The sequence below is a fragment of the Mus musculus genome, chromosome 7, assembly GCF_000001635.26.
Source record: "Mus musculus strain C57BL/6J chromosome 7, GRCm38.p6 C57BL/6J".
Lineage (NCBI taxonomy): Eukaryota > Metazoa > Chordata > Mammalia > Rodentia > Muridae > Mus > Mus musculus.
The window spans coordinates 76,229,206-76,246,550 of record NC_000073.6 but is presented as its reverse complement, the minus strand read 5'-3'; the positions used below and the strand labels follow the sequence as shown (position 1 = coordinate 76,246,550).

At 43.2% G+C, this 17,345-nt stretch overlaps 1 protein-coding gene and 1 pseudogene across 2 annotated transcripts in view; one reads left to right on the top strand and one right to left on the bottom strand.

Moving 5' to 3' along the window:
- Agbl1 (ATP/GTP binding protein-like 1) overlaps positions 1-16,960 on the bottom strand; it is an 895,108-nt gene extending 878,148 nt beyond the window's left edge. Inside the window, exon 1 of one of the 2 annotated variants that reach the window (XM_017322251.1) lies at positions 16,614-16,960. In XM_017322251.1, the coding sequence (XP_017177740.1) occupies positions 16,614-16,664 (51 nt within the window). In that variant the 5' untranslated portion in view covers positions 16,665-16,960. The remainder of the gene's footprint in view (positions 1-16,613) is intronic. The other variant, NM_001199224.1, reaches the window with a different exon arrangement.
- Positions 432-2,002, top strand: Gm5597 (predicted gene 5597; annotated as a pseudogene).
- Positions 16,961-17,345: the final 385 nt, after the last annotated feature.

Genomic DNA, 17,345 nt, shown 5'->3' with positions numbered 1-17,345 from the left:
GGTGAGAAGCTGGAAGCAATCCCACTAAAATCAGGGACTAGGCAAGGCTGTCCACTCTCGCCCTACCTTTTCAACATTGTACTTGAAGTCCTAGCCAGAGCAATTAGACAACAAAAGGAGATCAAGGGGATACAAATTGGAAAGGAAGAAGTCAAAATATCACTTTTTGCAGATGATATGATAGTATATATAAGTGACCCTAAAAATTCCACCAGAGAACTCCTATGCCTGATAAACAGCTTCAATAAAGTAGCTGGATATAAAATTAACTCAAACAAGTCAATGGACTTTCTGTACACAAAGGATAAACAGGCTGAGAAAGAAATTAGGGAAACAACACCCTTCTCAATAGTCACAAATAATATAAAATACCTAGGCGTGACTCATACTAAGGAAGTGAAAGATCTGTATGATAAGAACTTCAAGTCTCGGCCGTCCATCCACCGGCCGCCCCGATCCTGTGGTGAGTCCGCGTGCTGAGCGGCAGAGCGGGCGCCCGTGGGCTCGGCAGGAGTGGCCGTACCCTCGGCGGCGCCGCCATGGACGCAGAGGCCGCGCGCAGCTATTCTCTGGAGCAAATTCAAGCTTTGTATTCATTTCCATTTCAACAAATGATGGCAGAAGTTCCTAACATGGCAGTCACGACTGGACAGCAGGTGCCAGCAGTAGCTCCTAACATGGCAACCGTGACAGAACAGCAGGTGCCCGTAGACGCTCCTGTCCAGGAACCTGCACCAGAAGCTCCAAAGAGAAGGAAAAGGAAACCCAGAGCAGCAGAGCCCCAGGAACCAGTGGAGCCCAAAAAACCTGCTACGTCGAAGAAATCCGGCAAGTCTACAAAATCAAAGGAAAAGCAGGAGAAAATCACAGACGCGTTTAAAGTGAAAAGGAAAGTGGACCGCTTCAACGGCGTCTCTGAAGCTGAGCTTCTGACCAAGACTCTTCCTGACATTTTGACCTTCAATCTGGATATTGTGATCATTGGCATTAACCCGGGATTAATGGCTGCTTACAAAGGACATCACTACCCTGGGCCTGGAAATCACTTCTGGAAGTGTCTGTTCATGTCGGGGCTGAGTGAGGTGCAGCTGAATCACATGGATGACCACACCTTACCCGGCAAGTACGGCATCGGATTCACCAACATGGTGGAACGGACGACGCCGGGCAGCAAGGATCTGTCTAGTAAAGAGTTCCGGGAAGGAGGGCGCATCCTGGTGCAGAAACTGCAGAAATATCAGCCACGAATAGCGGTGTTTAATGGAAAATGTATTTATGAAATTTTCAGTAAAGAAGTTTTTGGAGTAAAGGTTAAGAACTTGGAATTTGGGCTTCAACCCCACAAGATCCCAGACACAGAAACCCTGTGCTAAGTCATGCCGTCGTCCAGCTCCAGATGTGCTCAGTTTCCCCGGGCCCAGGACAAAGTTCATTACTACATTAAGCTGAAGGACTTGAGAGACCAACTGAAAGGCATTGAACGCAACGCGGACGTTCAGGAAGTGCAGTATACATTTGACCTGCAACTTGCGCAAGAGGACGCAAAGAAGATGGCTGTTAAGGAAGAAAAGTATGATCCAGGCTATGAGGCAGCTTACGGCGGCGCCTATGGGGAAAACCCATGTAATGGGGAACCTTGTGGCATTGCTTCAAATGGGCTAACAGCCCACAGTGCGGAGCCGAGAGGAGAAGCGGCCCCCGGCGATGTTCCGAATGGGCAGTGGATGGCACAGTCGTTTGCAGAGCAGATCCCTTCTTTTAATAATTGTGGGACCCGAGAGCAGGAAGAAGAGAGCCACGCTTAGGAAGGGTGCCTCTCAGCTCGGGCTCAGGGCTGCAGTTCTAATGCAGACCTCAGGACGGAGAGCCTCAGTGTGCTAACTGAGGGGCTTTAGTGTTAATGGTCCTTTACGCTAGTGGTGTAATTATATATGGAGCAGTTATATGGTAGAGTCAACTGTATGAATCTGTGTAGTTTGGAAAGGAAAAATAGGGTGTTTTGTACTTGAGTTTTGTATTTTAACTACCCATCATTCCAGCTTTTTATATACTATATTTCATTTATGAAGAAACCGGTTTTCTCTGAGGAGTCACTTCAATCTGTAATTTTAAAAAAGCAACAGTCGGAATATTTATAGTTGATTCTTCACTGTGCATACCTATATATGCCCTTATCCCTTTAAATGCCTAAGTAGGGCATGCTACTAAGAATCAAGCTGGTGAAAGGCAGATGTGCCTGTCTCTGTAGGAAGCCGACTAACCCTCCGCCCTCCGTGGACTCGAAGCTGGAGGTGGACTCAGAACCCTCTGGGTTGCAGTCACACGCAGACCCCCTTACTCTCCCAGTAGTGTGTGTGGCAGTTGCTTGGTAGTAGAAACCTGGTGGGGCCTGAGCCCTGCCGTTGGCCTCTGCCTCTTGTGGTTCCTGAGAAGGCAGTAGAACCTGGACAGTTGCCACCCCTCTGTTTTACTGAATCCCCCGTCAGTGTTCATCACTGTTGTGATTTTATCCCGACATGGAAAGCGCTAAGAAATGAACTTTCCAGTTAGCCACGCGCTGCTGCAGGTGTTTGATAATCCTGTTTAAACTGGTGCTGTGTACATGGGATGTACTGATACAGAACTTCTCTTCTAGGGAAAGCTAATCATTTGTCAATGATTTAAAAATTATTGTCACTACTGTTGATTACTGTGGACTAAGTGAGCCTCGTGAAAGAGCTGATTGGAATTTGTACCTTTGTGGCTGGTCATGCATTTTCCATGGTGCTACAAACAGCCTGCCCGGGCTGGTGGCTAGGAAACGTGCGTGTTCAGCGATGCCTAGCGCTCTCACTCCTGAGCACTCTGACTTGGTGCCCACCCCTGGTGCGTGCTGGTTTGGCAGTATGAAATGCCCACAAGGGTTTTGTATCTCACAAAGGTTATGTAGCCTGTTCTGTGAACAATGAGGGAAGCAGTTTCTTGGTGGAAATTTTAACATGCCTTTAGCTGTGGCAGTGATGGGCTTTCTTTTTCCTTCTGTCTGGGTCAGGTTGTGCACAAGTCATGTTATTTGGAAGGTGCACTGCACTGCTGTTTACATGGGCATTTTATGCGGGTGCTTTGAAGTGCCTTGCATCAGGGATTAGGATCAATTGAATTCTTTTTTTCATGGGACTATGTAAAGCATGTAGTATTGCCTTGGTATGTAACTATTGTAGTTTTACCATGGAGAAATACCTTTAAATTATAACTCTGGAGAGCAGCCATGAGGACCCTCTGTACTTCCTGGTGCTTTTCCTTAACATGGTGGGTGAGTAGCGAGTGCGGGGCACCCTGTACATGGCAGGGTGGGGCGTTCTCATTAAATAATACTGAGATTTAAAAAAAAAAAAAAAAAAAAAAAAGAACTTCAAGTCTCTGAAGAAAGAAATTAAAGAAGATCTCAGAAGATGGAAAGATCTCCCATGCTCATGGATTGGCAGGATCAACATTGTAAAAATGGCAATCTTGCCAAAAGCAATCTACAGATTCAATGCAATCCCCATCAAAATTCCAACTCAATTCTTCAACGAATTAGAAAGGGCAATCGGCAGATTCATCTGGAATAACAAAAAAACGAGGATAGCAAAAACTCTTCTCAAGGATAAAAGAACCTCTGGTGGAATCACCATGCCGGACCTAAAACTGTACTACAGAGCAATTGTGATCAAAACTGCATGGTGCTGGTATAGTGACAGACAAGTAGACCAATGGAACATAATCGAAGACCCAGAGATGAATCCACACACCTATGGTCACTTGATCTTTGACAAGGGAGCTATAACCATCCAGTGGGAAAAAAACAGCATTTTCAACAAATGGTGCTGGCACAACTGGTGGTTATCATGTAGAAGAATGAGAATTGATCCATTTCTATCTCCTTGTACTAAGGTCAAATCTAAGTGGATTAAGGAACTCCACATAATACCAGAGACACTGAAACTTATAGAGGAGAAAGTAGGGAAAAGCCTCGAAGATGTGGGTACAGGGGAAAAATTCCTGAATAGAACAGCAATGGCTTGTGCTGTAAGATCAAGAATCGATAAATGGGACCTCTTAAATTGCAAAGCTTCTGCAAAGCAGAAGACACCGTCAATAAGACAAAAAGGCCACTAACAGATTGGTAAAGGATCTTTACTATCCCAAATCGGATAGGGGACTAATATCCAATATATATAAAGAACTCAAGAAGGTGGACTCCAGAAAATCAAATAACCCCGTTAAAAAATGGGGCTCAGAGCTGAACAAAGAATTCTCACCTGAGGAATACCGAATGGCAGAGAAGCACCTGAAAAAATGTTCAACATCCTTAATCATCAGGGAAATGCAAATCAAAACAACACTGAGATTCCACCTCACACCAGTCAGAATGGCTAAGATCAAAAACTCAGGTGACAGCAGATGCTGGCGAGGATGTGGAGAAAGGGGAACACTCCTCCATTGTTGGTGGGATTGCAAGCTTGTACAACCACTCTGGAAATCAGTCTGGCAGTTCCTCAGAAAATTGGACATAGTACTACCAGAGTATCCTGCAATACCTCTCTGGGCATATATCCAGAAGATGTCCCAACCGGTAAGAAGAACACATGCTCCACTATGTTCATAGTAGCCTTGTTTATAATAGCCAGAAGCTGGAAAGAACCCAGATGCCCCTCAACAGAGGAATGGATACAGAAAATGTGGTACATTTACACAATGGAATACTACTCAGCTATTAAAAAAAATGAATTTATGAAATTCCTAGGCAAATGGATGGACCTGGAGGGCATCATCCTGAGTGAAGTAACCCAATCACAAAGGAACTCGCACAATATGTACTCACTGATAAGTGGATATTAGCCCAGAAACTTAGGATACCCAAGATATAAGATACAACTTGCCAAACACATGAAATTCAAGAAGAACGAAGACCAAAGTGTGGACACTTTACCCTTTCTTAGAAATGTGAACAAAACACCCTTAGAAGGAGTTACAGTGACAAAATTTGGAGCTGTGATGAAAGGATGGACCATCTAGTGATTGCCATATGTAGGGATCCATCCCATAATCAGCTTCCAAATGCTGACACCATTGCATACACTAGCAAGATTTTGCTGAAAGGACCCAGATATAGCTGTCTCTTGTGAGACTATGCCGGGGCCTAGCAAACACAGAAGTGGATGATCACAGTCAGCTATTGGATGGGTCACACGGCCCCTAATGGAGGAGCTAGAGAAATTACCCAAGGAGCTAAAGGGAACTGCAACCCTATAGGTGGAACAACAATATGAACTAACCAGTACCCGGGAGCTCTTGTCTTTAACTGCATATGTATCAAAAGATGGCCTAGTTGGTCATCACTGCAAAGAGAGGCCCATTGGACTTGCAAACTTTATATGCCCCAGTACAGGGGAACGCCAGGGCCAAAAGGGGGCAGTGGGTGGGTAGGGGATGGGGGGGTGGTTATGGGGGACCTTTGGGATAGCATTGAAAATGTAAACGAGGAAAATACATAATTAAAAAAAAATTAACTCAAGGCCGGGCGTGGTGGCACACGCCTTTAATCCCAGCACTCGGGAGGCAGAGGCAGGTGGATTTCTGAGTTCGAGGCTAGCCTAGTCTACAAAGTGAGTTCCAGGACAGCCAGAGCCATAAAGAGAAACCCTGTCTCAAAAACCAAAAAAAAAAAAAAAAAAAAAATTAACTCAAACAAATCAGTAGCCTTCCTCTACATAAAGGATAATCAGGCTGAGTTAGAAATTAGGGAAACGACACCCTTCACAATAGTCACAAATATATAAAATACTTTAGTATGATTCTAACTAAGGAAGTGAAAGATCTGTATTATAAGTACTTCAAGTCTCTGAAGAAAGAAATCGAAGAAGATCTCAGAAGATTGAAAGATCTCCCATGCTCATGTATTGGCAGAATCAATATAGTCAAAATGGCTACCCTGCTGAAAGCAATCTACAGATTCAATGCAATCCCCATCAAAATTCCAACTCAATTCTTCACTGAGATAGAAAGGGCAATTTGCAAATTCATCTGGAATAATAAAAAAATCTAGGACAGCAAAAACTATTCTCAACAATAAAAGAATCTCTGGTGAAATCACCATGCCTGACCTCAAGCTGTACTACAGAGCAATTGTGATAAAAACTGCATGTTACTGGTACAGCGACAGACAGGTAGATCAATGGAATAGAATTGAAGACCCAGAAAATCAACCCACACACCTATGGTTACTTGATCTTTGACAAGGGAGCTAAAACCATCCAGTGGAAAAAAAGGACAGCATTTTCAACAAATGGTGCTGGCACAACTGGTGGTTATCATGTAGAAGAATGTGAATTGATCCATTCTTTTTTTTTTTTTTTTTTTTTGGCTTTTTGGCTTTTTGGTTTTTTCGAGACAAGGTTTCTCTGTATAGCCCTGGCTGTCCTGGAACTCACTTTGTAGACCAGGCTGGCCTTGAACTCAGAAATCCATCTGCCTCTGCCTCCTTGTACTAAGGTCAAGTCTAAGTGGATCAAGGAACTCCACATAAAACCAGAGACACTGAAAATTATAGAGGAGAAAGTGGGGAAAAGCCTCAAAGATATAGGCACAGGGGAAAAATTCCTGAATAGAACAGCAATGGCTTGTGCTGTAAGATCAAGAATCTACAAATGGGTCCTCATAAAATGGCAAAGCTTCTGTAAGGCAAAAGACACTGTCAATAAGACAAGAAGGCCACCAAAAGATTGGGAAAGGATCTTTACCAATCCTAAGTCAGATAGGGGACTAATATCCAATATATATAAAGAACTCAAGAAGATGGACTCCAGAAAATCAAATAACCCTATTAAAAAATGGGGTACCAAGCTAAACAGAATTCTCAACAAAGGAAACTCAAATGGCTGAGTAACACCTAAAGAAATTATTAATATTGTTAATCATCAGGGAAGTGCAAATCAAACAAACCCTGAGATTCCACCTCACATGAGTCAGAATGGCTAAGATCAAAAACTCTGGTGACAGCAGATGCTGGCGAGGATATAGAGAAAGAGAAACACTCCTCTCTTGCTAGTAGGATTGCAATTGGTACAACCATCCTGGAAATCAGTTTGGCAGTTTCTCAGAAAACTGGACATAGTACTACCTGAGGATCCAGCAATAGCTCTCCTGGGCATATACCCAGATAATGCTCCAACTTGTAATAAGAACACATGCTCCACTATGTTTGTAGCGGCCTTATTTATAATAGCCAGAACCTGGAACGAACCCAGATGTCCTTCAACAGAGGAATGGATACAGAAAATGTGGTTCACTTACATAATGAAGTGCTACTCAGCAATTAAAAACAATGAATTTATGAAATTCTTAGGCAAATGAGAAAATATCATCCTGAGTGAGGTGACTCAGTCACAAAGGAACAAACACAGTATATACTCAATAATAAGTGGATATTAGCCCCAAAGTTCAGAATACCCAAGATTCAATTCACAGACCATATGAAGCCTAAGAAGGAAGACCAAAATATGGATGTTTCAGTGCTTCTTAGAAGGGTGAACAAAATACTCACAGGAGGAAGTATGGAGACAAAGTGTGGAGCAGAGACTGAAGGGAAGGCCATCCAGGGACCACCCTGCCTGGGATCCATCCCATATATAGTCACCAAACCCTGATACTATTGTGGATGCTGGGAAGTGCTTGCTGATGGAAGCCTGATATAGCTGTCTCCTGAGAGGCTCTGCCAAAGCCTGAGAAATACAGAGGAGAAAGCTCACAGTCAACCATTGGACTTAGCTCAGGGGTCCCCAATGGAGAAGTTGGAGAAGGAACTAAAGAAGCTGAGAGGATTTGCAGCCCCATGGAGGGGACTGGACCACCAACCAAAGAATACACATGGAGCAACCCATGGCGCTGGACACATATGGCCACAGAGGATGGCCTAGTTGGACATCAGTGGGAGGAGAGGCCCTTGGACCTGAGGATGTTCAATACCCCAGTGAAACAGAATGCCAGGGCCAGAGGAGAGAGTGGGTGGTGGAACACCCTCATAGGGTCAGGGGGAGGGGGGAGGGGATGGGGGTTTCTAAAGAGGAGACCTGGAAAGGGGAAAACATTTGAAATGTAAATAAAGAAAATATCCAGTCCAATTAATTAATTAATCAATTGGTTAATTAATTTTAAAATTTTTAAAGAATATTATATCAAGGAAATAGTATTAAATAAAGGAAAGGTTAATGGAACACTCTTTTAGACCTGTTTAGAAATATTTCTTTGGATTAAATCTAATCTGTGTTGTCAGGATACCAGTAGCTTACTTCACATGAATTAGCAGCGGCAGCTTAATCCACTCAGAAACACCATGGATGAATCAGCAATGGCGGGTCGATCTAGAAGAAACCTCAAGGCTCTGCCATTTATTTGCCAATAAATGCCCATTACTAATAATTAACAAATTATTATATTAAACCAATCTCAAAATGGCCAAATGTATGATTCAGCATATACAAGTCTCCTAAAGCAGTCAGTTTTATAAGAAAGAAGTGGAATCATGGTCTCCAGGGTCCAGTGGGGAAGCAGGAGAAGCTGTTGTAGGTGAAGTGACTTGGAGATTGCATGATCAATGAGACTGTACACATCCTAATTAACTGAATACTTAAAACTGGCTTAAATGATGCATTATGTGGTATGTGTATTTTATTTCAGTTTTTTTTTTTATGAGACAAACTTGAAGTAGAAATTTGGGGGTTTTTTGGAGACTCAGTTGTGTCGTGTGATGTTTTTCTGGAAACTGTCTTATGAGAGGATGTTTGTGCTGAAGCAGACATGTGGGAGGATGTTTTGCTAAAAACAGACATGTGGTGGTTTTCTTCAGGCAGCCTGGAAAAAGGGCATGTGATGTTTTGCTAGAGCTGATGCTTGAAAGAACACGTGATGTTTGAAAAGGATAAATAAAGCCCAACAGATCATGGACAACAGTGGATGACATTAGTATACCTTGTTATTATTTATTGGTCATCGTTGGGCTTTGCTAATGCTGGTCTTCACTGACGACTCTGGGTGATATTGGTATGCCTTATCATTCTTTGTTGGTCATCGTGTGTTGTGATTTCATAAAGAAAAATACTCCAAAAATCTTCTAATGATGCTCGGGTGCCTGACCACTTCCTCGGTCTAGGGCCAATTGGCAGAGCCTTGTGGTTTCCTCTAGACTGACCTGCCATTGCTGATTTGTAAATGGTGTTTGCGAGTGGATCAAGCTGCCACTGCTAATTCATGTGACCCAAACTATTGATATCCTGTTGATACAAATTAGATTGAATCCAAAGAACTATTTCTAAACAGGCCCACATCCTCCTTTGCTCTATTAACCTTTCCTTCCTACTACTTCTGGTGGGTAGTGGGGGGAAAAAGGTTAAAACATTTTTTAAAAATATACTAAAAGTAGGTTTTTAAAAATCTAAGCCTACACAGAATCTCTTTATATAACCTCATCAGACCTCATCGGTAATTCTCCTGCCTCAGGCTTCTGAGTGCTAGGATTACAGGTGTGTGCCATTGTGTCTTGACTACAGTTAAATTTTTAAAATAAAAACACGTGAAATGAAAACAAAAAGAGGAGGGGAGGGAGAAAGGAGGGGAAGGAATGCACTCAGGATGGACTCTGGACCATTCCATTCATCTCTTGGATCCCTCCTTCATGCCTAGCATCACTGTTCTTGCCTCTCTTGTCTTTTACTTGCTTTCCACTGATAAGGAACCAACCTGCAGAACTCTTCTGAAGAAACCATGCAACATCAAGGCACAGATCCAATAAACCCTCTACTTCCTTCAGTCCATGTCTGGCAGAAGGATAAGAAGGTCACACCCAGGAGGATGCATTTCCATTCACCCATTTCTGAAATATGAAGAGGTGCCCAGTCTGTTTGATTCATTGCTGCCTGCCCAATAAGTATACATACAGTAACAAGTAACCAACATTTCCTCTAGGGATGCCTAACCCAGTGTTCAGACAGAAACTGTGTTTGGTTCTCTTAAGACTCACTCCAACTTTAGAAACTGCATAAATTGTAGAGCAAATGCTGCCAGTTTGTAGTGTCCGTTGTGGGCATGGGATTCTCTGTTGGCCATTTGCCTCAGCCTCTCACCAATTTCCAATTATACCTCAAAGCCATGCTAACCTCCATATTTTACCCTTTGCTGTGTGGAGGTAGAACTGGAACCAGGACTCTGAGTGTGGAAATGCTACCTATCCTTGGTTCTTAAGAGTGCATAAGACTTCTTCAGTTAGCTCTGGCTGCCTTAATATAGCCACATGGTAAGAGTAGCATTGCTGCCAGAGCATTTAAATATTACCTATAAAATAAGTACACATTGTATTTAGAACATTCTCCTCCATTAATGTAATCAAGCCTAGGCTTAGACTTAATCTATCCCTTCCCTGTGAGGTGGGCATGGAGTTGGGAAAAGGCTCAAAAGCAGGTGAGATACAGAGATGAGGGAAAATGAAAAAGAGCTCCAGGCTGTAGCCAATCAGAGCAGAGATAGGAACGGGACTGGGGACATAAGTTAGTTCAAGAACAAAGGGTGATCATTTTCCTCTGTGCTGTAGTCACTGGCAAGCTACCCAAATCCAGTAACTAGCTTTGCATCCATGCTAACGAAAGCTATCCTCTTTCTGTGTCTCTGTCTCTGTCTCTCTGTCTCTCTGTCTCTCTGTCTCTCTGTCTCTGTCTCTCTCTCTATCTCTCTGTCTCTCTGTCTCTCTCTGCCTCTCTCTCTCTCTTTTACAGACACACATACACACACTGTAACACATTGGACATCAGTCTCTGTCCTCCACACACAAGCACATCCATCCATGAACACATCCATGTACATTCATAGCACACGGGCACATACCCACATGAACACTTACATATACCACATAAAGATATATTAAAATAAGAATTAAATCTAAGGAAAAGAAAAGTAGGTCAAGGATATCCACTTTGATAACAACGCAAAACAGTGTTGCATCAAATCAAGTATCACCCAGGTCAAACAGCTCTATAGATGCCACCTTCGTTGCAGCCACATTCAGGAATTAACAGGAATTTCTCTGAGTGGTTCAGGCCTGAAGCTTATCACCCAACACCCTTCACAACCTAAGCAAACCTCTGTCTCCATCTCTTTTCCAGTATGCATTTTATTTTAATCAAATTGAATATCATCTCAAATTCCTTATGTATTTTTTGCTAGGTATGCATGATCTCATGTTCTTTGCTGAAACTGTGGTCACCTTCTAAGGCTTATCCAGGAGTTGTTTCCATTGCAAATTCCATGGAATTGTCTCAGGGTGTTCACTTTTACCACAGCTGTTATGCCATGTAAATTTATTTTTGAAATATATCTTCCTACTTTCTCATATGAATCAGGTTTTCAAGCAGGAACTGCTTTTAAGTATGATTGCCACTATTGAACAGAGGCCCCTGTGTTTATGCCTTTGCATACATTTTTTTTCTAAAGTTATGGGCAGCCTATTAGTAGGTATTGTAAATCTCATTTTGATGACAAAGAAATTTCAAACAAAGGAACAGCAGTTGTTTGTCCAGGGACACACAGTTTTAAACAAAGGATCATGTGTTTTCTCTCTCTCATATACCACCCACCCAATGGTCCTCTGAATCTCTTATATCACAGAAAAGGTGATAGACTAATGGGGGCGGGGTGGATGATGGGTGGCGGGTGGACAGTATTGAGAATATGTAACTGCCCCATATCAAAAGCACTACCTTCCTTTATCAGGAGCTATTTTGCATCCTGCTGTTAAGATGTAGAATAATCCTCCCTCTGTTGTGAGAAACTCACATTCCTTCAGCCTTCTATTTCATCAGGCCAAAGTATTTCCCTCAAAGTAACAAATAAGTAGGTCTCTCCAACATCACTTAAGAAAGACTCAGACAGACTTTGTAGTGGCAATATCTGCTTCACATCCTCTTTCATAGTAGTTTACGAAATGTATGTTATTGAGCCTTGGGTGGCTTCAACTTTCATTTGGGCAGTGATCGTCTCACCTCAAAGGCAGACAGACACACCTCCTTTATGGGTGGCAGAGTGATGTGAAGTGATGAAGGTACCCATTTGGCACAAAAGAGCACTTGTCCATTTTCTCTGACCTCAAAAGGCTTCAAGATAATCTGTGAAATCAGTACTGTCTTGGAGAAAAACACCTAGTGAAGGTTTTGTTCTACTTCCAAGATGTTACGTCTGTATGCAGCCTTTGAGGTCCAGGTTTGTTTGTTTGTTTGAGGGTCAGTTTGATTGGCATGGTTGTCCCTTAGGGGTTGACAGAGGATACATCATGATGTTTTCTTTCCATTGGGCATAAGATTAGGGTGATTTTTTTTTCTTTTTCTTTACTGGTGATCAAAATTAAGACAGTTTATTCTACATTCATGTTCATGTCATAATTGAGGCAAAGGTCTCCAACAAACTCAGCTTCCTCAAACAACCAAAGAGAACAGTCTTAGCAAGTTCTGGGAAGTCAATTCATAGTGTTCTCTATCGAAGTAGGCAATGCTTAGCTAGATCTGTCCAAGCCTTTCTGTTTCTGCCAAAGGAGAAAGCTCTGTCTTTGTCCAACCTAGTTCCATAGATAAAAGACATGGATACATCCTCACCCCCCCCCCGTGAAGTCTAAAAGGGAAATTATCAAGCACACGTGGAAGCAAAAATGACTAAATTCTATGAATGAGACAGTCATCAGTTTCCCACACACACACACCCTCACTATGTCCCAGGCACTAAGTCACCTGTCATCTTGAAAATAATCCTTGGAGGATCAAGCTCAAAGAAAAGGCTAGACTGGATGCCCCAGTCCAGGTTTCCTACTAGCAAAAGTCAGTATTTACTCAAGACAGGAAACACCACATCCTGAAACCTACTTTATTCACAGTCCATAATAAATGCTGTTCTTGGAACCTCATTTGAGAAAAGCAGTCAGTGATACACATTTTGGCATAGCTGCAGACCTGGGATTCAGTTTGGACAGCTATATCATAAAATAATAAAGTATGAATGCAAACAGCAAGCACGTGCCCATATCACAGCATGGAGTGTGCCAAAGCTGACCTAATCATTATATATTTTTCATGATTCAATAAGGTTCTTAACTGGCATTTCATGGGACACTGCTGGATGAGGGCTTGTGACATCAGGGCTGGCACACAGTCCACATCCTGTGACCCTGGCAGTCCCCCATCTTCCCCATTAACTCAAACCACAAGAGGAGACAAGAACGGCACAGAATGAGACACCTGCCTTTTTTCTAAGTGTATTGGAGTCCACCCAGGAAAGAGCAGGTTTATGAAGGATGTAGAGAAGTGTTCTCAGCATCTCAGAATTGTGTCTTTCTCTAGGGAAATCATCAAAACCACAGGCATTGGACAGCATGTATGCTTTACAGGTGCTTTCTAAAATATGATAGAAATATATGAGATGTTCTTTTTTTAAGTCTCACACTAAATGCTTAGAAACCACTTTTTTTATTGCTTCCCCTGCATAGATCCATAGAAGGGAAGGTCTGGGCGGTCAAGGAACTTACATAAGAATAAAGAGCCAGTAAGCTCTAGAGATGAGGCTGGACCACAGTCCTCTCTGCCTCTATGAACTGAGCTGTAGATGGCTCCCTGAATATTTCCATCAGTCTAGTTAATTTTCTACCTAAAACTCAAGCCGTCAAGGCCAGGAACTTGGAAAGTATCTCAGTAGAAAATTGATTCTTGTACTCTGGACAGAAATCAGGATGGGTTAAAACTAAAGAAACGGGAAAACAACAATTGTCTCATCCCCATCTGCACAGACTTACGCTGTGATTCCAAAGCGGTGATGTTCTTAAGGAGGGAGGCTTCTAGGATTGTGGGGGCATAACAGTGACATCTGCCTCAATGACTGTGCTCTTTCGAGCCCTGTTATCTTTTGGTTTTCCCCCAGTTAGGTTCTGAGCCATTATTCAAAACTCAGAATGTAAGTTTAGCTTCTGTTCATCCTCTCTAGAGGTTTGGAAAGCCACACAAAGCCTTTTGTCCGTCACGTTTGAGCATAATGAAAAAGGGTTGGTTTGGATTAGCAAAATCTTGGAAATTCCTAATTAGAAGTATTTCTACGTAACTCCTTTCAGAAGCCTTTCGGGGTCTCTCATTCAGTGGTTCTCAACCTGTGAGTTATAACTTCTTTGGGGGATCACATATCAGATATCCTGCATATCAACTATTTGTATTACGATTCATAACAGTAGTAAAATTATGATGTAGCAATGATATAACTTTATGACTGGGGGTCAGCACAAAATGAGGACCCTATATTAAAGTGTCACAATATTAGGAAGGTTGAGGACCACTGCTCTAAATGAAGCCAACAGGGAACAGGTATTGGGACAGGACATGAAATCCATCGTCCACGATGACTCCAGGCTCTCTCTGGGTTCACATTTTAAAAGGATTTTATAGTTCTAACTTTACAACAGGTATAGATAGACACGGGGGTCCTGGAAGCACTTAGTAGGGGTCAAACTGGCTCAAGTCAAGTACACTGCAACCAAACTAACCAGCACGAAACACACCGGTGTTATTTTAACGTTCTAGTTAATTGGAAACTAAGTAGGGCCTAGTGAAAATAATTAAATCTTTCTTTGATAATTGAGAATCTTGCAGTGCCCTGGAGTGCTCATTCTAAATATCAATTATAAGTCCCCTCTGGTAGGAAGACAGAAGATTAAGCTGAACCTGCAGTGACTTCCAGCCAACTGCAGGACATTCATTTCCACTGAGCTCTTGAAACCAATCCACAAGCATCTTTCTATCCCAAACAGCTAGAGCAAGGAAATTCTAATCAGCTAAGTCTTTCACTTTTGTGAACAGCAGTTAAGCAAGAATTCTATATAACTTCAGAAATTACAACAAAATGTTAACTTGTGGTATCCGATGATCAAAGCATCTAGCCACAAAATTGCTTTTAGATACACTTCACCAGCTGATTTTGAGGTTTGCTCCCACCTTCCACGCCCCTGAAGCAGATATGCCCTTGTCTTCCACACATCGCATACAATGAGCCAAACAACACTCAACAACTGAACGTCTTGAGAGACGACCCAGTCAGTGAAGTGCTTACCTTACAAGCATAAGGGCCTGAGTGTGATTGCTAGAATCCACACACAAGAGCTAGGCATGGTAGATGTGCTTAAAAATCCCAACACTGGGAGATGGGGCCAGGCAGGTTGTTGGGATTTACAGCCAGCCAGCCTTGTGAATTAGCAAGCTTCAGGTTCAGTGGGAGAACTCCGCCTCTAAGATCAAGGAGAAGAATGATAAATACCCAAGGTTGTCCTCTGACATCCACATATGCATGCACACATGGACATATGCACACGCAAACATACACGGGGCTGGGGGACATAAATGTATTCACGCAAATGAATTTGAAGTTCTTGAGTGCTGGCCCAGCTTCTCCTTTTCAACAGTCATGTGATATTGAAAACTTACTCCATTCGCTGCTAAGACTTATTCTCCTCTGGATACCTGAAAGGTAGGTTCCCTAAACATTTAAGTCGCATGAACAGTAAGCAAACATTTCACAGTTGGAAGAAGGGAGCAAATACAGAATGCTGACAAAAATCTAGTCCCCTACCTCCAACCCCACCCCAGAAGGCTGTTGTCCTGTGATTTCTGTTCATAACATCTGGGTTGAAGCCTCCCAGGGAAGAAAACCCATCAGATCTCCCTGAGCATGAACATTCTCTGAATCCCACAAAACCTAAGTATCTTTCCAAGCAGTTTCAGCTTTAGCTGTGTATTAACAACCAGAAATTTCCAAACTTTCAATGAGGGTTTCTCTCCCCTAACCCCCAAAAAAGAGAACTCAGGTCTTTGTTTGGGGCTGGCATTCCAGACATCAGTATTTCCATCATTCTCTAGGTGACTCCACAGTGCAAACACTTTTTGCAAAACACTGCCCCAGAAAAAGGCTTCTCAAAATTACCAGTGAATAACATCACCAGGAAGAAAGCCAATTCCTAGGTTTCAGGCCCTGATTGGTTCCAGTGACTTCTGGCCACATCTAACCTGAGAATATACACAGTTAGCATCCTGGGCCAGTCTGATGCGGAATGCAATTTGGAAGCTTATTGAAGGAACCATTTAGCAAGAGAAGTTCTCTCCCTAGCTACCCATTCCTCCTATACAGTTCTCCAAGCCCCTATCAAGGTTTTTAGCCTCGTTCAATAGCTTTACTACACATCCTTCATCTGCCAGACAGCTCTCTCTCTCTCTCTCTCTCTCTCTCTCTCTCTCTCTCTCTCTCTCTCTCTCTCTCTTGTTTCCCATATCAGGCAAATCTGTATCTTTTAGCCAGAGCCTTTGATCCCACCAGGTTCAATAATTTAAGCAGAGCAATCATCAGCATTGTCGCGTTTAATATTTAAACACCACAGCATCACTTAGGGCAGCTTCAAGGTGAGATCTGGTGCCTATGCTACTGCTTGCTTTACAAGCCAGGCTACTGGCTGCCAGAGAGGACTGCGTGTTCATACAGCATCACAGGCCAGCTGGGCAAAAGCAAAGCCCACTGGCTTGTGCATTTCCTACCTGGAGCGTGTGCAGCAGCATCTGCAGGCCACTGCCTTCTTGTTCAGCCATCTCTGCTCAGGTCCTGGGGCACCACTGCCTGAGGCTGGATCCTGGCTAGAGAGATGATGCCTGCCAAGATGACCTCGCTGCCTGCCTTGCAGGAGACTGAGCTGCAGAGGCCTCAGATACACATGCTGCAGAGGGTGAAGTTACCCCTGTGCAACCTTAGCCTTCGGCACAGGCGTGGATACCCCCTAACTCCCACTGTGGGGATTAGGTGAGCCCTGGCTCTGGGAAGGGCTGAACATTTGGATGTAGGGGTAGGGAGGGCACCCTCATGAGTCATTCACCCACCTCCAGACCCATACAGGAGCCTAGAGGAAAAGCCACCCTGGATGGTTGACAAGCATTCCCAGCTGACCTGGTCAGACTCCCTGCAGAGGTTCCCCCACCTGCCCCCACCGCCACGCATACACTTATTTTGGTCTGTTGCCTGCTCCTAGTTGTAACAGGAGACCCAAGAGTGCTTGCACAACTGTGGCTGTTCAGGGCACACAAGCCCAGGGCTCTCTGAGGTCCCAGGCTTAGGGACAGAAGCTCCAGCAGGAAAGGAAAATAACTACCCTGAACATTTTTTTACGAACCATGTCCTTTATATAACCCTGTCATTTGCACTGTGACTGTAGCGAGGTAAGTTTTATTATAACTACCTTTGTTTTACAGAAGAGGAAATCAGAGAAAGAGACATGA